We start from the raw sequence: 27638 nt of genomic DNA on the forward strand, positions 1-27638 counted from the left end.
TTGAAAAAAAAATTGAAATGGGGGTGGGAGGAGTGACGTTTACCCCCAGCAGGTTGCGGGGAACATAGCCCTCATTGTCCTCGAGTCGTGCCCACCACCACTCCGTTTCGCTGTCGTCTTGTCGTCGCAGGATGGTGATGGCGTCCCCCTCACTGAACGACAGCTCGTCCGGATTTTGGGCTTCATAATTCCACAGAGCGTACACCGTCCCCTTGTTCATTACGCCCAGCTTCTCCTGAACACCTGCATGTAAGAGAATCCAAACAAACAGTTAGTATAATTTACAGTTCAGGATACAATCAGGATATTTAAGTATAATCTTACATTTGCTACATTATTTTTATTACAGCCTCAGCGATTGGACTCAAAGGATTGGAAGTCTTTCTAGAATTTGTACACACCAATTGGTGTGATGTTTCTCACCGTATAGAAACTGGGAACACTGGAGGTAGCCCTCTTCCATTTCCTCGCATTTATCCGCAGCAGTCTCCACATCGCTAATGGTGCTAGCAAAGATGGCGGCCCCTGACTCGACCAACAACTTACAGAGATGAACACTGTTGCAGGAAGCTGCACAGTGAAGAGGAGTCCTGTTGAAGCACACACAAACACGAAATATGGATACAACAGGTCACATAAACCTTTGCATTTTGCGTCATCATCCAGTTTTCCTGCGTATGAGGACTCACCATCCATCACTGTCAGCAGCATTGACGTTCACTCCAAAATCCAGCAGGAACTTGACTATGTGGTGATGTCCCGCGCACACTGCGTTGTGCAGGGGTGTGATGCCTTCGTCATTGGCAGTGCTGGGATTTTCCACCTGGAAAAAGGAAGGACCGGAACAAAAAAAGATGAGTGCTTAAACTACATTCACATATAAAACAAAGTCTATAAATAGAATCAGAACACACCTCATAGATGATCCTCTGGACCAGGTCAAATTCTCCCTCCAACGAGGCGTCCAGCAGGAGAGCCAGAGGGTTAAACTTCACTCTGAAGCCATGACCAATGCGGTCAGAGTTTGGTTTTTTTAGGTTTGTTCGCTTCTCCTGTAATAATAGAGAGGAGGGATGAGCCTTTGAAGCACTTTTATTTCTTTGAATAAAAGTCTGTGTATGTGTGTCTCTCACCAGTGGTTGTGAGACCCCTGTGCCACTCTCCTCTGGAGTGGTGACCTCCGGCACAGGGCTGGGCAGCGCCGCTTCTGAGCCTCCCACGTTGTTGTTGCTGTTGTCTTCTGATCCCTCAGCTTCAGCAGGATCCATGTGCCCTCCTTTTGGTGAGGCCACTGGCTCATTGTCATTAGCATCAGTAGTGGCAGGGGGAGCGTCAGAGCCCGGCTCCTCTTCGCCTGGTGTTGGCGCTAGCGGAGTTTCTGAGAGGAGATTCCCATTGTCTGTATCAGCCAGAGGGTCACCTCCTAGGTATCCAGGAGGATTACTTGGTTGATAAAATGGTGTTCCATTACCTGCACCACTCCCACCTCCAGATCCACCAACTCCATTTCCCTCTATGCCTCCTGCAAGAGTGTTGAATCTCTGGTAGAGCAGTTTCTGGATGTTGGGTCCGCTGGGACCCTCTGGTTCTGTGATGGAGCTGCGCTTCTTCAGTGGTCTTGGAGCGTTGGCCAGCTTTTTACGGAGCACTTCGAGGTCAGCGTCGCTTTGGTAGCGCAGCGGGGAATGTACCATTGGCGTCAGCTTGGTTGGGCTGAGTGGCCGTGGTATGTTCTCCACACTGGGAGGAGGTGCTGACGGCTCGAGGTGCTGGAAGCTCTCATGATCGTCATATTCTCCGTCTAATGTGTCCTCACCACTGGGTTGGCCTTGGAGCAATGGGAAGGCCCCTCCTGACTGACCAAAAGACAGAGGCGAGGGAGGCGTCGAGCTGGAGGGGAGAACAGGCTTCCCGTATACTAAGAGAGAGCAGACATGGTAGAGTTAAAGTTGAGGGCATTGATGCCATCATTACTTTCATTATTAATTCACTTTTTCATTTTGCTTATAATAAACAAGAGTTGGCAGTCTGAAATACCAAAGTTAAAATTGTCTATCATATGTCCTCAAAGCTTGCGTCGCCCCTAAAATTCCTTTTATTTTTTCACACTTGAAAACTTAAAAGAATTTGATTTATATGATATAAGTATATCATCACATTTCAGACTGCAACTAACTAAATATTCTCAATTTCTGGGCAAAAGATTCATAGAAAACTGTCCCAAAATCTCAGTTCTTACCTGCTTTAATAGCAGGCTTTAGTGGCTGGCTCTTTGGCGCCAACTGCTGGAGGTACATGTGATAGATGGAGCTAGAGTTCACGGTAGGTGGGCCCTTTCGGGGAGACTGAGGCCGTGATCCTCTGTCTGGGATGAAGGGACGCACTGCCACAGCTGGCGGAGGATCCAGTCGTTCACTCATTCCAGAAGGAAAGAGCGGTGCATTAGGCTGGAAGGTGGGGCTTGGTGGCACTGAAATACGCTGCTGGATCTGCTGGGAGGACGAGCCTGTGGCGGGGGGCACACGGGGCCAAGCGGGAGCTGGTGGGTTTGGGAGTGGGCGAGGTGGGGGAGGTGCATCTTTACGGCGCTCCAAGGAGCTGGCTGAGTTTGCGGAGGTGAGGTGGGATCCGTATGGTGGTGGCTGCGGCTTGTTGATGGCTGGGGAGGACACAGCCATTTTGGAGTCTAGCACCTGTGAAGAAGCATACAGGCATTTATCATTAAAACAGCTGTTATATGCAGAAAAAATTGAAAGATTCACTCCTTCCCACTGAATAAAAATCCATCTTCAGCAGCCAATTTACCATATGTGCAACTGGTATCATACAGGCCTAGGAGGTTGCCGTGGTTACCCATAATTTGCATGAAACATGCCGACCTGTCTCAAAAATTAGCCATTTTGCTCTCCAAGCTGTATAGAAACTCAGTAAAGTGCAATGCAGATGAAAAGCAGAGAGCATTCACTTTCAAAGTGAAGGTTGTGCCTTATAACTGAAGCTAACATGTTTCAAAAAATGTTTTTTTATTTTAAAGACAAATGCTCTCCATTTTCGGTTCCATTTGCTTTCAATGAAAGGAGTTTAGGAGGACGTACCTTTTCTGCACTTGGAGCACCGGGGGAGCCTGAGGGAGCACTTTTGCCCTGGGTATCAGTCCCTGAGTCTCTTCTCTCAGGAGGTTTTAGAGTTGCACTGGGCTTGCCTAGAGTAGGCCAACCAGTTTCATTAGCTATGGCATAAACAGGACACAGTTAGTGGAGAGCAAAAGAAAGAAAAGATCACACAAGTGACTTGAAAAAGCATGTCCATCAGCACTAGTCTTAAACGGCAGCTTTTTCTTATGACTAAGTGCACTGTGTGGAATATTAGTGATGACATTTCCAGACCACTAGTAAATATAATGTTGTAAACACATAAAACAACTATACTGTTTTGACCGGTATCAACTGGAGGTCAGGATTTTTTTTTTTAGATGCCCATCCTATTAACCAGACACAATAAAGAAACCAAGAGCTCGCTTTATGTTACATTTATGTCCATCACTGATAACAAATAGACATCGATCCAAGGAGAAGATCTTTCCCATGAGCTCCCCCACTCTCACACATCAGAAGGGAGATTTTCTTTATTTCTTTTAAAAAGTACAAACTGCATCAAATTAAATGTTTCAAGAGGCGCCGCTGATCAATAGGATCAAAATCCCGAGCCTTCACGTTAGGTAGAGGAAGGAATTTATGCATATTAGTATGTTGCTGATTTTAGTCACGTAGTGTTTAACTTAGTAACTATTATTGGTAACTACAATGAAAGTTAAGATAATCTGGCTAATAACAGATAATAATAACTGCAGAAAATGTGAAACTAAAAAGAAAATATGCAAAATTAAAAATAAAAACAATTAAAAAAATAGTAATTTCAAACAGAAAGGACAGCGTGAAAGGAAAGAAAAAGATGACAAAAAACAACAGAAATAAGTGCTGCACACACAAATTATAATAACCGTCACAATCTGTCACACAGCAATAATGCTGGTGAGTGATGTGTTAAAGATGTACATAAGTGCTATCATATATTAGTAGACCAGAGATTTTGACTTGTTATAGTAGGAAAGAACAGGTAGAAGAAACTTTGTCAAAAATCATTCCATCAGCTGTGATTGTAATCCACGAGTGTGTAAACATGCATAACGATAAAGCCATTGAACTGGCACACCTAAAACAAATGCACTACTTGTAATGTTATAAATCACAGCTGTGCTTTTCCTGCTATAAAAAACCAAAATGTTTTACAATGAAAGAAAAGTCTAAACAGTTACAATAAGGCAACACTATCCAGAGTCTAAAAGGGAAAATCTGGGTCTGGTTCTTCTCAGATTATCAGGCGTGACACTTAAAGAGTGAATCCTATGATATTTTAACATGCACAAGTTAAATTCCTCGTGCATGTAAAGCGTTTGACAGCTAAAAGTGATTCTCACAGCTTAGCTGTTAGAGTTTGGTGCGAAGGTTAAGGTGGCCGCAGGCCTGGGAATGAGGTGAAGTTAGAACAAAGCCACGATGTTATGGACTGCTTTACATGTTAAACTGACGAAGCACTCAACTCAGCGAACCTTCTCAGAAGTGTACGAGAACACACAGGACCAGCAGCGCTTTGCCATCAGTCATGTGAGGCATGATATCAGCTACAATCAACAACACCAACTTCGTGCAGCTTATGCTTTTAAACAGCACCCCAGTACTTTCAAGTCACTGGCCAAATCCACAGAGGAATCTTAATGACCAGTCAGTGATTTATGGATTCAGCCTGAGACAGTTGTAGCAATTTACCCATCACAGCAGTGAGTGATTAGAGTGTGGGTGGCTCATGGTGTTACTGGGGAGAGTTCTTAAATACTCAATTAGTCCACGCAATAAGAAACTCGATTAGATGGAATAAAAATTGTATGATGGATTACATTGTTGTAATATGGAGGGAGAAAAAATGAAATCTGGGGCATGCTGTGGATCCTGTGCTACAATCAAGACAAGGTTCTGCAGGTGCCATCCTTTTGCTTATGCAGCGCTGTGCACTCACGGGACGTGCCGTCAGAGCCAGTGGAGGCTCCAGGGCCCGGGTGTGATTCTGGAAGGGACGGGGGAACCGGGTCCACAACGATGTCTAAATCAGACACTTTCCAAGGGCCGGGAGGCTTTCGCACACCGTCTGCCCCAAGAAGAGTCATCCCCCACCCAACCCCCACACCCAGTGAGACAGACATCACAAAGACAAGACAGGATAGACATGAAAGAGAGACGGAGAGACAAGGAAGGGAAATACAGGTTACACAACACAGGAGAAGAGTGAGGTTAGAGAGGAAGGGAGGAAAGAAAAGCAATCACAGAAATCAAGCCCAGGTGGAGAATCAACTGAGATGTCAGGTAGGAAGGAATCAGTTCAGGCAGAGGAAGGAACTTCAGCAGCATGCAGAAAGTGTGTAGCTGGAAATGCTGGATTTATGATCTATCTGAACAGAACCCTGGATGATTGGAGGTTTCTGATACTGTCCAAAGTCTGAAATCAGTGATCTCACTTTCAGACATTCATGGCTTCGTTGACCAGCTGGCTCTACAACAGCGGTCCCCAACCTTTTCTGTGCCACGGACCGGTTTATGCCCGACAATATTTTCACGGCCCGGCTCTTAAGGTGTCGTGGATAAATACAACAAAATAAAACCAGTACCGGTACCAAAAGAGAAGATTTATTCATAACACATGGGGAAAAAACCCAGGGAAACTAAGTTGGCAATAAAAACAATTAAAAAAAAATAATGCTAAAAACCAATAAAAACCCTGAAAAGCATTAATTTCACACCCGAGCCTCAACTCTCGAGGCCCAGTACCGAATGTCTCATGGACCAGTACCGGTCCGCACTCCAGGGGTTGGGGACCGCTGTTCTATAGGACCTGCACTCTCAGACTACATGTACTAAACTTGTCAGTGTTTTTTAAACATTTCTGCATTTTGTAAAATAAAAAATTTAAAAAATAGAAAATCTCCATGTGTAAAATGTTTGGGTTTAAACAAACCTGATTTAGTGCGGCCATGGTTAGCTTGGTTATTAACACCCAGAGTCTGTGGCTTCAGTGGATCTGGTGGTATGGTGTAGCCGCCTTCCTGTCGAGCCGGTACTGGAACCTGGATATATGGCCCGACAGCAGCAACACGACCCAGAGTGCCGGGAGCTGGCTGGGGAGATGGAGGCCCATTGGCTCTATTCAGCTATAATAACAGAGAATGAGAAATGTTTGAGATGTCAAAACAGCTGAAAAGCGAAAACTGTATAAAACTTTCACTACTCCAAGGGCTTTACAGCTCCTCTAAGAAGACAAATGAAAACGTTTCTTTGAGTATCTATAAAAACTTTAAAAACAGCATTTAAATGTTTCATTTTAAATAAAAAAAAAACAAAAAACCCTGCAGTGTATAAGCTGATGTCTTACAGAGAGATAGAGGGGAAAAAAACAAAACAATAAAACTTTCAGAACTTTCCCGCCCCCAAAAATATGTAAACAGGAGATGTTAAGGGCTCCTAGTCTTACAGGGAGGTTCTCTTTTTGACGTGCCTCAGCTTTTTTCTTGTAGAGACGCTCCCTCAGCTCACTGATGCGCTTGTCCATAAGCGTCACTTCCATATTGCGCTTGTTCAGAAGCTCCTTCTGTTGCTGCAGCTTGCTGTTTTGCTCCTGATTCAACTTGTTTCGAATCTGATGATGAGTGAAGACATAAACAAATGCATAGAAAGACTGGACCAAGATAATCTGCTATCACTGTAAACGTAGCGGACCTTGTAAGAGTATGCACGACATGATGCACTAATTTTAACTCTGCATTACCTGAAGCTCCTGGTACAGTTTGCGGAGCTCCAGCGCTGCAGCACCGGTTACTTGGCCACCCAGGGACGCCTGTATGCCATTCAGCTTTCCTCTCCGCAGGTCCTCTAGCTGCAGGCTAAGCTGCTCCACCCTCAACACAGCTGCCTGCAACTCCGCCTGCTTCTCCTGGAACAGGCTGCTAACCTGCTCGATCTCAGCCGCTGCATTTAGGAGGGGGGGGGGGAGGGAAGGAAAAGGATCTGGATCAGCACCAACAGACAGCTTCTTTGTTTTGGGGGGAAAAAATACTCCAAACCATTCATCAAAAATCAAATGCTATTCTTTTATTAAAGAAACGAAAAGATCCTCAAGACCAAGACGTTTCAGAACTCTTATTCGTCCAAAGTCAAGAGTTCTGAATATAAAGTATGCACTGATATGAGATATAAATCTTCTTTCAGTGTCTGATAGACTGTGAAATAGCTCGAGCCGAGCGCAGACAACCTTTCTGTGAAACAGTTATCTATCTGATACTCAAATATAATCGTCTCTAAAGAGTGGTGGTAAAGTTATGCACATATTTTAAGTATACGTACACAGGTTGCCATTGATGACCTTGCTGTAGTCCACCTGGCCTCTCATTGCGCGAATCTTCTTGAGCTTGGCCTCCTGGCTCTCTACACGTTCCTTCAGCCTCTGCAGCTTCTCGCTCTCTGAAACGCTTTGCTGCTGACGTCGCTCCTGCTGCTTCAGGTAACGCAGACGTTGCTCCTTTGGAAAGCAAAGCAAAGAGTGATTGAGTCACAGGGGAAACCTTCATAAAATGGTGGTATTAAACTGTACAATTTGTATATCTTTATAGGTTAAAACATAAAATCCCAACACACGAATCAAAAAAAATCAGCAGGGCACCACCCAAAGCTTAAAGGAAATCTAAAACTAGGCTAAATCGTTCTACTGAGTACATTAAGTGAATTTCTGTGCCGTGTCAAGACGGTCTGAAGGCTGAAGAAAGGGTCAGATGACTTCATCTCCGCCCAACTGAGAATTGCTCCAGTTAAAGTCCTAAAATAGGAAATGACAGGGCCAGGTTTCCAAATGACTGCAGGGCTTCAAGTGGGCCTACTTTTCAGACACCACAACAAAGGCAATAAATAGTCTTTCTATCAGTGAGTCTACAGCGGGCTTTATTTTGCATGACTGATCAGCATACCACAAGCACGGTGGTCAGAGTGAGTTAGTGCAATGAAAAGTCAGAGTGACAAGGTAGGCTGTTTGTGCGACGTTCAGCTCCTCCTCCTCCATTGAAGGAGAAATCCTGATAATAGACAGTAGGAGGGCAGCCACCATTGGTTTGTGAGGTCCTTTTCCAAAGCCTTGATTTTTAGCAGCATATTTAGAAGCACACTGCTTTTGGAGTATAAAGTGACTCTATAGTGCTTTGTTCATTAGCATAGATGCACAGACGCAGATACTTGGCATTGATTAGCCAATTTTCTTTTAAATAATCCTTAGAAATAGTTCTCCAGGCTTGTTGAGGAACATTAGAACCTCTTCGTTGGATGTTGGCTGCCTTTTGTTCTGTTCTGTCCCACACTGCTTCAATAACGTTGAGGTCCTGGGAGACCAATCCATGGAAAATTAAATGAAATAATGACAAATTAAAATTTGGATTCATCATTCCATAAGACCGTTGCCTCTCACTTTCAGTCCTGTTTTTTTTTTGTAATTTGGCAATTTCTCTTTTCCTTCCTTAACAGTGGCTTCTTGACGGCCACCAAGCACAGCACTATGGACTGAAAGCAGTGTGAACTAAGACCATTTCTGATTAGGCTTCAGTGAATCATGATTGATAAACCGAGGATCCAGTTGCATTTCTCGGGTCTTGTGCCAGGTCTTTGCTGGATTCTTTTCCTCATCAAGCATGACTTGATGCAGTACTGTTCATCTGCATGTAGATCGTGTTTTAGGCCTGCCACTTCCTTTGTCCTCCACTTGTCCAGTTTCTTCAAAGAAAGCACACTGGACACTGAACAGGATATATAAAATTTTCTTCTAATAGTTCTTTGGGAATCATGTTTCTGCAAACGTGCTTTTTTATCACTGTCAAATTGTGTAATATTTGGCATTTTTGATGGATTTACCTAAAGAAACTGGAGCAAATTTGTTTTTGTAGGCTGTTAGTAACCGAGTGCCTAAAGATACAATTTAAAATTGGTTCTTTCCTAAGTTGTCAGCCCTGGCTCATCCCTTGAATTACAGTGGGGCAAAAAAGTATTTAGTCAGCCACCGATTGTGCAAGTTCTCCCACCTAAAATGATGACAGAGGTCAGTAATTTGCACCAGAGGTACACTTCAACTGTGAGAGACAGAATGTGAAAAAAAAAAAATCCATGAATCCACATGGTAGGATTTGTAAAGAATTTATTCGTAAATCAGGGTGGAAAATAAGTATTTGGTCAATAACAAAAATACAACTCAATACTTTGTAACATAACCTTTGTTGGCAATAACAGAGGTCAAACGTTTACTATAGGTCTTTACCAGGTTTGCACACACAGTAGCTGGTATTTTGGCCCATTCCTCCATGCAGATCTTCTCGAGAGCAGTGATGTTTTGGGGCTGTCGCCGAGCAACACGGACTTTCAACTCCCGCCACAGATTTTCTATGGGGTTGAGGTCTGGAGACTGGCTAGGCCACTCCAGGACTTTCAAATGCTTCTTACGGAGCCACTCCTTTGTTGCCCGGGCGGTGTGTTTTGGATCGTTGTCATGTTGGAAGACCCAGCCTCGTTTCATCTTCAAAGTTCTCACTGACGGAAGGAGGTTTTGGCTCAAAATCTCACGATACATGGCCCCATTCATTCTGTCCTTAACACGGATCAGTCGTCCTGTCCCCTTGGCAGAAAAACAGCCCCATAGCATGATGTTTCCACCCCCATGCTTCACAGTAGGTATGGTGTTCTTGGGATGCAACTCAGTATTCTTCTTCCTCCAAACACGACAAGTTGAGTTTATACCAAAAAGTTCAAATTCAAATTCAAATTTTATTTGTCACGTACACAGTCATACACAGTACGATATGTAGTGAAATGCTTGGACAACTGCTCGTGACCTAAAGAAAACAAAAAAGGAAAAGGCTATGAATAAGATAGGAAATAAATATGAAAAATTAAAAAGGGTAAATTTAACTAGGAAGGAATAAAATATAAATTAAGGTTAAAAATGAAATAACTGTACAACACAAATTAGAATGAAGGGTAAATTTAACTGGGAAGAATAAGATAAAATATATAAATTAAAGTTGAAAATAAAATAACTGTACAACAAAATACACAATATAGAACTATATAAGAATGTATGAAGAAATCTAAATATAAATAAATATATACACAATAACAGCAGCTGTACAAGTATTAACCGGAAATGAAGAATATAGTGACCAGAGTTGTGCAAAAACAAAGTCCAGAAAGTCCAGTGTGTGTGTAAGAACCATATGTGTGGGTCAGTACTGTGTGGTGGTGTGATTGAGAGACCGTATCGCCTGCGGGAAGATGCTCCTCCTCAGTCTCTCTGTGTTGGTCTTCAGGGAGCGGAATCGCTTTCCTGACCTCAACAGAGAGAACAGTCTGTTGTTGGGATGGCTGAGGTCCTTCACGATCTTCCTGGCCTTGGTCCGGCACCGCCTACTGTAGATTGAGTGCAGGTCAGGGAGCTCGGAGCGGATGGTGCGCTCAGCTGACCGCACAACCCTCTGTAGAGCTCGTCTGTCCTGCATGGTGCTGTTCCCGAACCAGGTTAAGATGTTTCCCGTCAGGATGCTCTCTATGGTGCACGAGTAAAAGTTCCTGAGCACCTTGGAGGGCAGTTGGAAGTCTCTCAAGCGTCTGAGGTGGTAGAGACGCTGTCGGGCCTTTTTCACCACGGTGTTGATGTGACAGGACCATGACAGGTCCTGCGTGATGTGAACTCCGAGGTATTTGAAGCTGTCCACTCTCTCCACTGGGCACTCGTTGATGACGGGGGTCTGGTAGTTCCTCTCCTGCTTAGTGCTGAAGTCCACTATCAGCTCCTTTGTCTTACTGACGTTTAGAAGGAGGTTGTTCCTCTGGCACCAGTTCTCCAGATTCCTAATCTCCTTCAGGTAGGCCGTCTCGTTGTTATCAGAGATCAGGCCCACCACGACGGTGTCGTCAGCAAACTTGATGATGGTGGTGGAGCTGGTAGTGGCCACACAGTCATATGTGTACAAAGAGTACAGCAGGGGGCTCAGAACACACCCCTGGGGGGCTCCAGTGCTGAGAGTGGTGGAGGCTGAGACATGTCCGCCCATCCTTACTGCCTGTGGTCTGCCAGTTAGGAAGTTGGAGATCCACAGACACATAGATGAGCTGAGTCCCAGATGCTCCAGCTTGGTGGTGAGTGTGGAGGGAATTATGGTGTTAAATGCAGAGCTGTAGTCTATGAAGAGCATTTTAACATAATTCCCCCTTCTAGTGTCCAAGTGAGTGAGTGATGTGTGGAGGAGATGAGAGATGGCATCGTCTGTGGAACGATTTGGACGGTAAGCGAACTGTAGTGGGTCCAGTGTGTCTGGTAGTGAAGAAATGATGAAGTCTCTGACCAGGCGTTCAAAGCACTTCATCACTACTGAGGTGAGGGCTACAGGGCGATAGTCATTGAGAGAAGCAGGGTGGGGTTTCTTCGGGACAGGAACAATGATGGACTCTTTGAAGCATGTGGGGGATCACCGACTGAGATAAAGAGATGTTGAATATCTCAGTGAACACAGGAGCTAGCTGGTATGCGCAGTCTCTTAGGATACGACCTGGGATGCCGTCTGGTCCTGCTGCTTTCCTGGTGTTCACTCTCTTGAAGGCTCTCCTTACTTCATGCTCGGAGATGACGAGCACGTTTCCGGTGCTGGCAGTATCTTCCTGTCTGCAGCCGTTAGCGCCGCTAACACTAGCATTGTTGGAGACCTTAGCTGCAGCCTCGAAGCGAGCATAGAAAGTGTTCAGCTCGTCTGCCAGAGTCACGGCCGCGTTCGTCATACCGGTTGTTGGTGCTTTATAGTCCGTTATTGTCCTTAGTCCCCGCCACAGGCTCCTAGAGTCACTCTGTTGGAGTTGTGACTCTAGTTTCCTCCCGTAGCGCTGCTTCGCCTCTTTCACCGCCCTCCGCACGTTATATGACGCGGCTTTGTACGGGTCCATGTCCCCCGTCATGAGTCCCGTGTTGTAGGCAGCGGTGCGGGATCTCAGAGCGTCGCGGATGGTTTTATCCACCCACGGCTTCTGGTTGGGAAACGTTGTGATAGTCTTTGTCTCCACGGTATCATCCGCTAGTTTCCCGATGAATCCCACAACCGCTTCCGTAAACACGTTGACGTCATCGTCGGAGCTGTTTCTGAACATGCCCCAGTCTGCGTCATCGAGTGCGTCCTGTAACGCGGCCACCGATTGATCCGTCCAGCGCGCGACCTTCCTCTGAACCGGAACTTCCTGTTTCAGCCTTTGTTTGTATTTTGGCATGAGGAAGATGGCGGCGTGATCAGATTTGCCAAACGGGGGGCGGGATTGTGCCTTGTAGCCGTCCTTGACCGTAGTGTAGCAGTGGTCCAGTGTCCTTTCACCCCTGGTGGGGCAGGTGATGTGTTGATAAAAGTTCGGCGCTGCGCGTTTGAGGTTGGCGCTATTAAAGTCCCCCGTCACAATAAGCGCAGCGTCCCGGTGTTGTGTCTGGTGCTGTGTGAGTGCCTCATGCAGCTCGCATAAGGCGGCGACCGTGTCCGCTTGTGGTGGAATATAAACGGCACTTACAATGACCAATGTAAATTCCCGAGGTAGATAAAAAGGACGACACATGATGGACAGTAGTTCCAGATTTGGTGTGCAGGAGCGTGTGAGAGGAACAACGTTCACACTGTTGCACCAGTTGTTGTTCACCATTAAACACACGCCGCCTCCCCTTGACTTCCCCGAGTCCCGTGTCCTGTCCATGCGGTGAACCGAGAAGAACTCGGCCGGCTGGATGGCGTGGTCCGGCACCGCTGGGTTCAGCCATGTCTCGGTGAAGCAGAGGAGATTGCAGTCCCGAATGTCTCTCTGGAACTTTATCCTGGCCCTGAGGTCGTCAAGCTTGTTCTCCAGTGACTGGACGTTGGCGAGCAGGATGCTAGGCAGAGGTGTGCGGTGTGCACGAGCTCTCAGCCTGTTCCTGACGCCGGCTTGCTTCCCTCTAGGCCGCCGTCGCTTCCCTTTGTTCTCCCTCGAGATCTCACTCGGCCAGCTCGGATCCGGAGTTAAAAACTTCGAATTGTGAGTACATTGTATACCAATAGAAACAAGAGTGTCACTGTCATACCTAATGTACCCAATGGTGATGATTTTGCCGATTTAGAAACGCTGAAAACTAACTTAAAAAACAAAGACAAAGAAAAAGTGGTCGGAGCAGTCGTGACGGCAGCCGACCTCACCGGCGCCATCTTATAAACTACTTTGGTTTCATCTGACCACATGACATTCTCCCAATCCTCTGCTGTATCATCCATGTGCTCTCTGGCAAACTTCAGACGGGCCTGGACATGCACTGGCTTCAGCAGCGGAACACGTCTGGCACTGCGGGATTTGATTCCCTGCCGTTGTAGTGTGTTACTGATGGTGACCTTTGTTACTTTGGTCCCAGCTCTCTGCAGGTCATTCACCAGGTCCCCCCGTGTGGTTCTGGGATCTTTGCTCACCGTTCTCATGATCATTTTGACCCCACGGGATGAGATCTTGCGTGGAGCCCCAGATCGAGGGAGATTATCAGTGGTCTTGTATGTCTTCCATTTTCTGATGATTGCTCCCACAGTTGATTTTTTCACACCAAGCTGCTTGCCTATTGTAGATTCACTCTTCCCAGTCTGGTGCAGGTCTACAATACTTTTCCTGGTGTCCTTCGAAAGCTCTTTGGTCTTGGCCATGGCGGAGTTTGGAGTCTGACTGTTTGAGGCTGTGGACAGGTGTCTTTTATACAGATGATGAGTTCAAACAGGTGCCATTCATACAGGTAACGAGTGGGGGACAGAAAAGCTTCTTACAGAAGACGTTACAGGTCTGTGAGAGCCAGAGATTTTCCTTGTTTGAGGTGACCAAATACTTATATTCCACCCTGATTTACAAATAAATTCTTTACAAATCCTACCATGTGAATTCATGGATTTTTTTTTCACATTCTGTCTCTCACAGTTGAAGTGTACCTCTGGTGCAAATTACTGACCTCTGTCATCATTTTAAGTGGGGGAACTTGCACAATTGGTGGCTGACTAAATACTTTTTTGCCCCACTGTAGGTGGCTTTTTATGTTTAAATGATTCACAAGTTGGTGTTAAGTGGTTCAAACAAAACAAACATTATGAAAATGGTCAGGTACAGGAATGGACAAAACATTGAAAGCCCTTCAGAAAGTCTAGAACACTAATGTGCAAGACCACTTTCTAATTATAAATATTAAGAAATAATGGGCAACTTGAGACTTGCACAGTACTGTAATTTGTCAAATAGCTGGACTATAAAATAAATGCCAAATTACCAACACCTCACAAACGGGTACTGACATGGGCCTCTTAACTTGTGTTTGTTATACTGGTATCAGTATGTCACAACATTATATGGCTCGCATTGTGGTTAATTACAGGCCTAGCTAGCTGCCTCTGTGTGATGCACCCATATAATGTATGGTTACAGCTTACTATCCAAGCTTTCTTGCATTAGCTAATAACTTGACTCCACCCTACGGACTTTCAGCTAAGCACTTGACCTGCTTGTCTGAAAGTCAAGCAGGTCTTTATTGATAATTATTCACAAGGATGCTTTTCACAACTCCAGATAAAATCCTGATGATGTGGAGCTGCAGCTGGTTAGTGAATAGCGCTAATTCCTGCAAAGACTTGAGTATAATTTCTGACCGACTGGACAATCCTGGCACCGTGACTCACACTGCATCCAATCTCATTCGTTACATAATGGTTTGCCCCCATTTCAGGTCACGACAGACTCTTTGGATGAGACGAGTGCAACAACATTCCACTTTCTCTCCGACAGAGCGGTCCAAGGCTGCTTTGTGTCCTGAACTTGATTGAACTAATGCCCAGGCTGCGTCTGTGGCATCGGACTAAATGACACACCATCAGGCCAAACCCTGGCCAAGGCTATGATTTGTCAGGTCTGCTATGTTACTCAGTTAAGTTACTGCAACAATTTTTCAGTAACACATCCCAGCATAAGAACATTTACCGACTTTACCGAAACACAAACATAATATGAACTGCAAAAAGACGAGAAACATGGACTCACTTGTGCTTCCAATTAACACATTTTGTTAGCATAAAACAAACTTTGCATAAAAGACCATGACTGTATTTGGAGGAAGGATTCGTGGTAAGAGAATGAAGCTGCTGATACCTTTGCAACGAGCATCTGCTGCTGAGCCTCGATTTGCTGCTGCTGCCGTGTGGCCATCTCCTGCAGCTCCGACAGCGTGAGCTCCACACGCTGGCTGCCCACCTACACACCAACACAGGAACTGGTCAATACACTGAAATCTTCCCAACTACTCTTGATGTTGAACCACTGAGACTGATGATTAATAATGAGTTTAATGAAGGTTTTCCCTTATAAAAACTCACATATGACAATATTTTAAATCAGGAAAAAAGGCTAATTTGACAAGAAAAATATGACTTATAATTCCTGTACTAAAAGGTGACTGATTCAGACTCAAAATTACATTACATTATTCTCGACTCTCAGCCAAAACATTAACATTTAACAGCAGAGTTGTTCAACATCTCTAAGAAATACCTTTGTGCTTTTTTACACCAATATTCAGGTAAATGTTTGATAGCACTCTGCTATGATAACACAAAGTTCAAGTCAATAAATGCAGAATAATACGGGCCTGCAACATTACATAAGCCAAAAATATTATATAAGAAAAAGAAGCTGAAAAACTAAGCACAGAGAAATAGGTTACGAAGAGAAAGAGAAAAAAAAAGCCATTTGCAGAAATGATTTTAAAAGCTGTCTGGATTCAGTAGCCAGAGGGTAAAACTGCAGTAGACTGCACAGTACTGAGAGCTGGGGACTCTTTCTCCAAAACAGCATCATTATGGGACCTTAATTATGATGGAGAATCAGTTAGTGGGCAGTAGGCCCGAGCCTCTGAGGGGCAACATGTCATTTGGTGTTTATACACACAGCATAAGCTTCGTATCGTATGAAGGCATTACTGGAGTAAAAGAGTGGAGCTGTGACCAGACACGAGGCTGCCACGTTACTCAAGCACACAAAATTACCAGAAGTCGGTTTTGTTACAGCAAAACAAAAACATGAATCAGTTTATTACATTTAGCTCTGGTTGTCCAGAACAAAGAGTTCCAGAGGTTTAGCTAGAGGAAGCTGTGTTTCCATACATAAAATAACCTGTTGTTGATGGCCAGTAACACTGGAGAGCTTTACTCTTTGATGACTAGGTGGACTGTAAATGTGCACAAGCTCTTATTTTGCTGTTATATTAATACACTGATCATGTTCATCGTTAAACAGAGCTCGGTAACTGACGTCACTGTGGCATCACTGCACAATGAATTGTTTGGCAGACAAACAAACAACTTCATTCTTTGCTACTTCATTGCATTACAAAGTTTAAAAGAAAATGAAGTGTACGAAACTGAAGCTCTAAGGGGAAAAAGTGAAATCCAATCAGCGTCATTGCAGATCCTTACAATGTGTCAAAAAAACGAAAAGATTAGAGACCACAATGCCTCACGTACCCCTCGCATCCCCCAATATGTTTACCCATCTTTTTTTTAAAAATCATTTTTATCATTTTAATTCCCACAAAGCACAAGTTCAGTTTAGCAGTGGCAAATTTGGAAATGTTAAATTTATATTTAAGATGAATATGAATGAAGAACATCAATTAACTGTGTTTGCCCTACTCTTTTCAGCCGGAGGCAAAATTGTAGATCTCAGTCGTTTACTTTCCTTTAGATGTGTATGTTTATAAATTTGAAACTGCTCTAACTTAGTGTCCAATAGTTAATAATCAAATTCCTTAACAAATAAATAAATACATACAACTTTGCCCTCTGTTTAGTAACTCAGACTTCTGTTTACTACCACCACAAGTCTGTAAGCTCAGAGCTGAAAACCTTCTTGAAACTTCGAGTCAGCTGTCAGCCCAAAGCTTTGTAATGAGCGGCGACACAAGCCGGTACTATTGATCATTTTTAATGACTGATCAGCCTGTGTCTTTCCATTACATTTTACATGCATAGCACAATCGAATGAGCTGAAGTCTGCAATTCACTTGTGTGTTTGTGTTGTTTTCTTATTGCTCATGTTTGTTGTCAGTGTTTTTCACTCTCAAACAATCGCCGTCACATAAGATGCAAAAGAGCAATGTGGTGTGTTAAGTTTTTTTTTTTTTTTAAATATAAAAGTAACAAATCATAGCTCGCTATTCAACCAAGTGTTACAGCTGTAAAAGATAAGTGGAAGAGAGCCCTGCACAACCAAACGCTACTGCAGCCAAACCCGAGACATAGATCCATGCAGCAAACTGTCGACTACTGACGGAGAGCCTGAACAGAAATTTAAATGAGAGGTAAAAAAAAAGAAAAGAAAAAAGGTTTCACCTCCAAGAAGAGTTTTCATGAAGTTGAAATTTCGGCACCCATGTGTTCTTCAAGAGCTCACAGAATAAAGGCAGGCTGGCTTTTCCCTACAGAGTTTTGGATTTCTAGATTCAAAACACTGACGACTACCTTTAAACAGAATACTGAGCGAACACGCTCCACCAAACTACAAGCGATATTGAAATGCTCCCAGCCTTTGCCTTTGGAAAGAGCACTGAGAGGGAGGAGACGATGCAGGAAATGTCATGGTGCCTTTTTTCCTTCAACAACAGACTGAAAAATGTAGAATCCTGGCTCGAGTAGAGCTTAGTAAGAGGCATATCGTGTGTCAAGTGCATGGATGCTGGATCCAACACATATTTAAAGTAGTGGGGAGGACAATAATACCAACAACAATACCTGTAACTACTGCTCTGTTTGGTTAGAGGAGACGTGAAAAAACATGCGTCTTGCTGGGAGTAAATTCAACTTTTACTTTACTCAAAGAATGCAACAGTAGTGCACCCACATAGACAATCTTTTACTCCTTGGCATTTGTTAAGACTTTTAGTTATAAGGATGTCTAGAAAGCCTCATAAAGGCTGGAAGGGCAGCATGATGACTCAATCGAGATAGAGATGGGCAGAGTGGGGGAAGCCACTGGCACATGAACACGGCCATGCTCAAATGCACTCAAGCAACACTGCATCAGTGACAGTTCCTCTGAGGGAGAAATCGACTCTCTCGTGTGGCGAAGAGAGAGAAACGCCCAACTGAGCAGACGGCAGGAAGAGGGGACGAAAGCAGCCAAGTGCACGCTGATGAGGGATGCCGTTCTGCAGGATTTCATAAACCCATCTGCAAATTGTATACATTTGCCCACTACGACTGTAATTGCTTGCAAATGTAAAGTCTTATCAGGGTAACACTGGAGTAATTCCTGGGGATGTGTGCGACTAGTTGTCTGGACGTTTAAACATTGCTGTCCTTGCTAGTCGATCCCAGAAATACTAGTCTGTTAATAAAATAAGAACAATATGTTTAACAGCCAACAGCAACGGGACACCACCCGGGGATAAGGCTCTCTCTCTTAGACCCACTCTGCCTCCTGAGCTACAACCTACAAATCCTAAGCTATTAATTATAAGAGATTTCAAAGGAAAAACAGCAACCGAGAAACTGGCGTCACAGGCAGTTTGATATTGTTGCCTGGGAGAAAAAAATAAAATCACTGAAATTATTAGTAATTTTACTAGTCTTGACTAATTCAATTACATTTCTGGGTAGTGCCAATGAGCTGTAATTATCATTTATGGCAGCTAAAATGGTGATATAAAAAAAAATGAATTGTAATCGTAGTATTCCCTACAGGGATCGCTGTTCTTTAAGATGATGATGATGATCAGCTCTGCTGGGCTGACTGAAAGCCTCTGGGGTTTGGGCAGCAGCAAGTGGAAAAGCTAAAGCACTGATCCTCTTAACAACCATTATATCATCCAGAGGGCCGACTAATATAATCCTCTAAATCAGATATTAAGAAGAAACTTGGACACAAGTTAGTCTCAGTACTTTGAATGGGAGGAGCCATTCAGTGTCTCTTTCGGTCAGTGGTGACACTAATGATACAGAGTGTGTCATTTGGTGCCGATCAATAGTCAATTTCTATATCTACACTCTAAAGCATTACACTGTTTATTTCTGAGGCTCTCTCCTTAAGCACATTACTCGTGAAATAAAATAAAGCACAGTAGATTAAAGCGCCAAGTTTAGGTTTATTTATTATACAAAGAGCTGTGGAGGAAATACACGCCTTTTAAACACAGAGTGCTCAAAGTTTTAAAAATAATATCTGCAACCATCCACAAACACCCCCTTCACCTCGTGACCATGAAAGGTCCTTCATTACTCAGATGTTTGGGCTGTTTGAAGATTTTAATTTACCTGCTGAATGTTTACATTTTGTCCAAAGAGATAATCTGAAAGCTTCGGTACACATCTGCGTTCGCCCTGTTCCCTCTATCAGCAGGGAAACTATCAATAAACGCCACCATGCCACTTTCATTAGCAGCCTCATCACAACAGAAGCAAAACCGCCATGTTTGACAGATGAGGTGATGCTTCAGAGCTCGAGTTGTTCCTTTCTTCTATCCATCATTTTCAAAGAAGCTTTTTTTTTAATGCTTTTTTGAAAACTGTACCCGCCTTACTATTATTTAAGGCTCACCCAGGGTTTCTATCTTAAGACGAATCCTCTCAGCTTCTGTCATGATATTACTCCATCTTGGTGCATTCTTGACTGTAATTAATTCACCATTAATTCTGGCTAATCAAATCACTTTGATTTATCTGCTTCTTTACACATACTGACATCCATTCAAACCCATCTAGGTCTAACTGGAAACACATCTAAGAAAAAAAAAGCCGGCCTTTTGTGCATAAAACAACATGCAGGAAACATTTAGTCACCCAGTGTCCAGTTACTTTTAAATACTTGAATACTGGTTCTGTAAAAAGGACTATACCTCACACGGTTCTTTTAATACTGACAAAAAACCTCAAATTAAATCTGAGAAATGATATTTCACTGTAGAATTTATTTTTAAGTACAATGGGCTATGTACATGTAGTCTATGGATGACAAAACAGATCTTCTCAACAAAAACAAAGTTAAAAATTGCACATTTTCTAGGAGAATATACAGAGGATAGCTTCTGGGTGCTTTTATGCTCTTGAAAACAAAATAAACAAAGCCTTCTTTCAACCCTGAAGGTTGAATTAGTTACAATTTCTTGACCGCAACACTTTCTTGTTGAGAAATCTGGGACAGATGGTCAGAGAGAGAAAGCTGTTCCCAGAGGCTGCTCTTATCGAAGTCATTCACATCTCTTAGTACACACATCCTTAAGCCAAAGAGTACATCAATGGGTACACCTGACAGGAAAACGCCAACAGTGTGTGGAAAAGGAACAGCCCTGCCACACCAGAGCAGAGATGATCCTCTGAGTTTGGAGTTAAAATCATATTATTACGGTGAAGCATGACCAAAACCCCCAAAACAAAGACACATGTACTCCCGTTTCATTTCTAGTGTGTTTTATACTTCTATCTTGTACTGTGAACTATAGGGAAAATGTTAAAGAACACTACACAGAGACAGATATTTCAACATTAATTCTCACCCCATTCTCATTGTGCTTGTCTCCAGTATTTCCACTTCTGCGACTCATTTGCTCCTGAGACTGCTGACTCCCTGAAATAAAAAGGGGGGGGGGGGGGGGGGAAGAAGCAGTCACCATAAATAAATAAAATCCGAAAAACCCAATACAGACATGCAGTGTACTAGTGCGACACTCAAGAGTGCAGGAGTGCAAAGACGAAGGTACCGCACGCAAGTGAAGATTCAGAGACAACCACCATTGTCTGAAATCGTCTTAAAGTTCACTGGTATGATTGCACATGACAGGGGGCTTTAAGAACTGGGACAAGCACTGCTAACTAAAGCCACCTACCTCATACTTTTAATAAATGTATAAAAATTCACAGCAGAGGACAGAAAACTGCCCTCTTTTCTGTAATTTAAAAAAAAACAAAACAAAAAAAACAAAACAGGAAAGAATGACCTCAGCTTTTATTTGGTAGTTTATAGCCAATGTAAACATGATCGGGAAGACCACCAGGTAACTTGTAGTTAAAACATTACAGACTCAGGCTGATAATACTTAAGAGTGGATGTTACACATAGCTGTTTATGTGGCTCTGCTCTATCCAGACAGAAAGACAATGTAATTAATGTGCGTGGGATAGCTGGCAAACCAGTTATTCCATTGATATTCCCCTCTGAACAACCTTTGCTTTTTTAATTCTACAAAGCTTTTAAGAACATAACGACACTTCACCTATTTTAAGAAAGGCTAAACTAATATTTACAAAGCTCCAAAAAAGGAGAAAACAAAAACAGAGAGAAATCTGGGCTTTTTTGATGTGTAAAGTCTGAAAACGGCTTGGCTAGACTAGACGTGGCAGAAGAAAACAGAAAGAAAAAACACCAAGTGACACCAGTCTTCATTACAAGGAAGGCAGAACAGATGCCAAGAATTTCCCGACAGCTATCGACTCCACCCTCTACTGTTCAGCCTTCTGTGTGAAAAAACAAGCACACAGAGCAGAGAAAGCAGCAGACAGCACACACCTTGATCGCTGCTCTCAGTTGGTGAATCTTCGTGTCGGAGGAAGAATTTGACTTCTTGCTTCCGAGGTCCCCATTTCTGCATGTGTTCATACATCATGTGCTCAAAGGGGATTGCTCGCTCTGAAAAGTTAAGGAAAGGTCGACCAGGTTCAGTCATTTACAATAGGTACACTGATTTTCAGCTAGCCTGGTACTTAAATGAACAAAAAACACTTAACTCTAAAGCTCAGTGATTAACTTGTTATACAGTCAGTCGGCACATCATTAGTTACACTCTGCTAGTACTGGGTTGGACCCTCTTTTGTCTTCAGAGCTGCCTTAAATGTTCAAGGCTCAGATTCAACAAGGTGCGGGAAACATGCCTCACAGTTTTTGCTCCATATCGATATGCCTTCCTATCAGCTCAAAGCGGTCTGGCCATTCTGCTTTGACCTGTGGCATCAACGAGGCACTTTCATCCAGACAACTGCTGCTCACTGGATATTTTACTTGCAGGGTATGTGGTAAATAATTTCTTGGATATGTATGCTGTTTCTCACTTTCCCAAACTAAGTATTACTTTACACATTAACACACTTTTAAATTCAGGGAAAAAAAGCATTTTTTCCAAGTTGTGAAATTATTTCTTGAAGCACAAATTAAAAAAAATAATAATAATAATCACCACAGCAATTGAAAAAAACAAAAAAAACAAACCCTTTCTAGTCTCTCCTACTTCAAAGATTTTCTTTCTCCCAGACTCCTCATTTTTAGTTGGGCTTCTTAATCACGCAGGGCATCAAACTGCTTGTCTCTGAGTGTGATGCCACCTTCCATACATTTGCAGGGATTATGTGTGTGAATAATTCACTTTATGCTATTTCTGTTTACATCGTAGCCATACAGACAATCTCAGAATTAAAATGATGATACCCCGAGGAAGAGTCCACTGATAGAGATGAATATTTACAGCATAATGTGTATGCAGAACTGAAAAAGATTGAGACCGAGACAGTAGGTAGAGAGGTTTTAGGAGGGTTTTGGGGCAGCCAGTTGCATTGTCAGGCCTCACATGACTGCATAACGTGAGGTCAATAAAGCGTTTTACTGGAATGCTGTTTTCAACTGAGCAGTAGGCCTTTAAAAACCGCTGATAACAAAGGGTGTGTCAGCACAGCGATGGTGATGGGACCGAGTGGAATCTGTTGTGACAGGGGCGTGAAGTACACTGGCACATAACCCTTTTTCTCATATTAAAATTTGCTATGTGAATTATTTTATTCCATTCAGGTAAGCATGCACGGCCTCATTCAGCCCCTCAACTCGTTTTTTTTTAAAGTGCTTGTTTTTACATTAATAAAGAAAGCTAAAGGCTACTGTTTGAGAAAATGAAATTCTTGTGCATGCAAATGAAGTGTCTGGCTCAGCAATAATGGGGTTTCAGATTACTTCACCTTCAGGCATTTACAAGAGACAACCGCTGTTCTTTCTCTTTAACGTGGCAGCCAACTGGATGCTGCTTCCTATAAGAAAGGCAGCGCTCCCTGTTCTGAATATTAAGCACTTCAGCAGGTCCGTGAGAAAGCTTCAAATGGGTCTTACCGTTGCCTCTCCACACCTCGGCCAGATGGCAGCCGCTCTCGCCGGGCTCTTTACAGAACTCGACGACATCGCGGCACGTTGTTTCAGGGGTGATGGGCACCTCAGTCACGGCCTGCTCCCCGTCGCTGAGGTACACCGTCAATATCATCTGAAAGGAGAAGGAAGGCAGTGAGGGGAAAACTGAATACAAGTGCTCAACAGTGAAATATGAATGACACAGATTACAATAAAAACAATGGAGTGTTTATGGATGAATCTTTACCCTCTCTATTGCTACAAAGCCTGCTCTGCTGACACTACATTTCCTTGTTGACCAGCCCAGACTGTGAGTTGGAGCTAGCATTGGACTCGTGTCTGTGCCTGCCAAATTTCTGTTTACTATGATTAGTGTCTGACATAGCACTGAACACATAAAGTATGAGCTGAAAGGTAAAACATATCAATACATGCCTTCACATGTCTGTGTCGGCTCTCAGCTTCCACCAGTTTTTGAACAACCAGCAGTTAAATCATATCGACTTGATGGGTGTATGATCTAAATGATAGCCCAAACTCTTAACTCTAAAGGACTGGTTAAAAAACTCTAAATCTGAAAAGACTGAATGAGAAACAAAACATAGCCGATTTATCATCTTTACGCTTTATAATGAGCTATGAGTAAACTTCAAGCTGCTTCAAGTTCTCCTGCATTAATCAGACATCACAATGTCTGCAATGTGCATGTCACCTTTTGACTAAGCTATTAAGAATGAAACTGAGCAGCTCAGCAGTTGAGTATTCAACTAGTCATTTAAGTTTCACATTTACACAGTAAACTTAATATGTTGTTGTTGCTTGTTTAAAAAAAAAGACATGTCATATTACTTTTCGTTTTATTACTACACGAAAGCATGAAAATAATAAGAAAATATATCTTGGGCAGTGATTTTTTTTTTATTTTTATCTGATCTGGCTTCACACAGTCTACCTAAATCATAACCCATTCACAGGTATACGATCACCCCCCTTTGGACTTTCTTGTAGTTAAGATTTAGTTATTTTCCCCTCATGCAAATCAACAGACAATCCATTTATTCAGAAAAAAAAAAGCCATGGTCACAGTCACACAAACACTCAGTGCTACCCCTCAAGGATAAGGGCATGGAAAGCAGCCAATGCATAAATAAATAAATCCCAAAATCCAGATCGTCTAAGATGTTAAATCATTTCTAAGACGATTCGGTCACTGCAAAGTACTGAATCACCGGGTTAAATACATTTGTAGGGCACGTTAATCTATGAATTTAGGTTGCTAACTATGGGCAACATTTTTTTCTTCCATAAATTGACAAAATGTTTCTAGGCAAGCAGGTTTTGGATCCTATAATCAGATTATTCAATATCTATGTAGAATAAAACTAACAGCAGGATAAGAGGCGCAATAGGTTTGAATATTTTACTTGACAAAAACATTTATATACCTTGTTTAAACCAAAAGACTTTTTTTGCCCTGCGGGAGGTGACACATGTCTGCACTGATTATGGCAATCTCCTCTATATTCATCGCTACTGCACATCACCACAATATGGGTTTTTTTCCCCCCTCCTGAAGCGTCAGGCAGATTTCCACTGTTTCCTGTGGGACAAAGCACTCTCGAGTGTTGAGGAGTGCCTTCCTGTTTCATGTGACAGGCCTCACTCGCCCCTCGCCTTCTGTGGCATGTAACAGAAAAGCGACACTGAGAGGAGTTTAGCGAACAAAAACAACCCAAAGAAAAACTTCTGTAACAAAGAATGTTTTGCAGGGATGCTCAAAATGACGTAAACGTGTTTGAAAGGATTGCTTGGTGCATGCTAGACTCAATTTCAACTCTTTCTCAGTAAACAAAGAAGAAAAGCATTTGCTTCCAAGCCATCCCACTTCGGCAATTTTTATACATGTTTCACTGCTTTAAAAAACACCAAAACAGGGACAGCCTATGCCTAGAAACTTTTGAAGTGTGATAAAGAAAAAAGAAAAAAAAAAAAAAAGGAAAAACCTACACTATGGCTTAGTTGTAACTCCTAGAGTTTCCAAGAGTACAATGGGAGGCAGAGTCTTCAGTTATCACAGTCCACCTCCCACTTTATTTCTTTTTTTAACAGCCCTTTTTAATCTTTCATTCTTGATTTAAAAAAAAAAACAAACTAAAATGATTACGGCTGGGGTTGGCTCAGGTTGCACTAAACCACATTTTAATTATATTGCTAGAGGTCTAGGCTGACAGGGGACCTCCCATAATGCACTGAGGACCTCTATTCGCCTCTCTTTCATTTCCGACACATTTTTTGACACTCGCTCTGTCTTTTATTTCGCCCCTGCAAGTTAAGCTTTTACATTTCCATCCTTATTCTGCAGCCATCTCTTCTTGTCAGTTATGGGGCCATCTAACATGCTCAGTGTTTATGCTATGACTGACTTCTAGACAAAAAGGCTTTTTATTTACATGCAATAAGGTTCAAAATGCCAATTTAAAGCCCTCAGTGTCAAAAAGAGGTAGAAAAAGAAAAAAAAAAAAACCTCTAAAGTGAAACAACTAATACATCACTGGAAAAGTGAAGAGATCACAAATTTTTCAACACTGATTTTGCTGACTGGCTTTGACTTTGCTGAATTACAAATAAGTATAAGATGAAATGTTCCGTGTACATACTTTGTGTACACATGGCTTCATGGTGCATTTTCAATTTCACAATAATTGCCAGCAAGCACTATTGTCATATATAATCTAGCTTTAGTCACTGAACCTACCTACAGATAATTACTCCAGGAGTTTCTCCAAGACAAAGTGACTCATCCTTTGTAATGATGCAACTGCATGATTCACTGACATTTTCTGCAGCAGCCAAAATTAAACGATATGATCTCTTGTCCTAGAGATCCACTCAGTGACTATGAGAATCAACAACCTGCATTTTCAGACAAGGATGGTAAAAACATAGAACTAATGCTGAGACACCAGGAAATCCCTTTGTGGCTCTGCGCTGTTTCTTACAGTGTTAATATGAGCTAATGGATGACCTTTTTGGGACTGCATATGCAACAACGTTACTGGGGGAAAGAAATTAAATCTGAATGATCTGAATGAAACCTCAAATGGGTAAGTGGTTAAGATGGATGGATGGCAGAAAGAAAGAAAATCTTTTCTAAAAGTGTGGCAGGGGGTGCTACAAGCTGCATAATGACATACAACACAATACAGTAAAAAAAAAATAAAATAAAATATTGAGGCTACTAGGCTGCTAGAAAGAACAACAGCTTGAATATAAAGAAGACTAAGGCATTCTTATTTGTATTTGTTATACAACAGCTTCTAATATCCCTTATAGATTAAACTAAAAGGAGAAAAATACTATAAGATCCATCAAAATCTGCAGTTCTTTTTTTTAAAATGACAACACCACAAGCCTGCATTCTGAATATCCTTGGCAGCATACCAAAACAAGCCTTTAAAGATTAAAAACACATAATTAATCAATCAGACAATATGAGGTGAAAATTTAAACTAATCACAGCACCTGCAGACTAAACTACACAGAAATCTAGAAACTACTAGATATATCCAAAACAAAACAGAAACTCTGATCCAGCTGAGTGATCACTGGGGATACGAACCACCCTCACTAAGTTGCGTCTGCCCATACTCTTGGCTCTCTTGGCCGCCCTCCGTTTCCTCTTGATCTCCCTCTTTGGTGGCCGGTGATGTTCCTTTGCCCAGATGGGGTTCTCCTTGGAAAGGCTAACGAGGCCACGTAACACTATAGTCACAAATCTCTTCATTGTGGCACTGCCGCTTTTGCGGGCACGAGACTTAGATGTTATGCCATCCCGAGCAGACCTCTAAACCCGACAGTGACGCGTGCATTAGAAAAGTGCTGCAGAGGAGACTTGAGAGGAAAAAAACACAAGCTGCATGTGCAGTTCGAGCAGGGAGGGGGGAAGAGAGAGAGAGCTTGTGTGAAACAAACAGCCAGCGAAAGAAGGAGAGAGCAAGGGAATAAGAGAGTGTCACAGGGTGGTGGGTATGGATGGAGGAAAGTGATGGGTAGTAATTACTGGAAAAGTGTCCCTGGGATGTGCCTGTGGCTGCAGCACCAACAACTCCCTGCTAATGAGAATAGTTTGGCCACAGCTGTGACTGGCAGGCAGGTCAACACCATCATGCAGAGCCAAGAAAGAGATTATGCTTATACTGGGCTGTGCATGACTCAAAGGAGTCAATGCATTATGCTACAGTGGGCACCATCTGGAGATCATTTAACTTCTGAGAGGGAAAAGGCATCATTTAGTGCCCTGATCTCCAGCACACATCAAACATTTCCTCACATAAATCC

At 42.8% G+C, this 27638-nt stretch overlaps 1 protein-coding gene across 3 annotated transcripts in view; it reads right to left on the reverse strand.

The window, feature by feature from the left end:
- ppp1r13bb (protein phosphatase 1, regulatory subunit 13Bb) overlaps positions 1-27638 on the reverse strand; it is a 31881-nt gene that overhangs the window by 1306 nt on the left and 2937 nt on the right. The window contains exons 3-18 of one of the 3 annotated variants that reach the window (XM_080882651.1): positions 23286-23433; positions 21705-21824; positions 20695-20765; positions 15300-15401; positions 7449-7623; positions 6874-7073; positions 6580-6744; positions 6067-6259; positions 3096-3229; positions 2240-2693; positions 1472-1918; positions 1134-1378; positions 915-1052; positions 690-823; positions 424-590; positions 44-243 (exon numbers count right to left, since the gene is read on the reverse strand). In XM_080882651.1, coding sequence (XP_080738777.1) covers positions 44-243; positions 424-590; positions 690-823; positions 915-1052; positions 1134-1378; positions 1472-1918; positions 2240-2693; positions 3096-3229; positions 6067-6259; positions 6580-6744; positions 6874-7073; positions 7449-7623; positions 15300-15401; positions 20695-20765; positions 21705-21824; positions 23286-23433 — 3093 coding nt within the window. Of the gene's footprint in view, positions 1-43; positions 244-423; positions 591-689; positions 824-914; positions 1053-1133; positions 1919-2239; positions 2694-3095; positions 3230-6066; positions 6260-6579; positions 6745-6873; positions 7074-7448; positions 7624-15299; positions 15402-20694; positions 20766-21704; positions 21825-23285; positions 23434-27638 lie in introns of all 3 variants that reach the window. The other 2 variants (XM_080882650.1, XM_080882649.1) reach the window with 2 other exon arrangements.

This window comes from Rhamphochromis sp. 'chilingali' (genome assembly GCF_963969265.1).
Source record: "Rhamphochromis sp. 'chilingali' genome assembly, chromosome: 5".
Lineage (NCBI taxonomy): Eukaryota > Metazoa > Chordata > Actinopteri > Cichliformes > Cichlidae > Rhamphochromis > Rhamphochromis sp. 'chilingali'.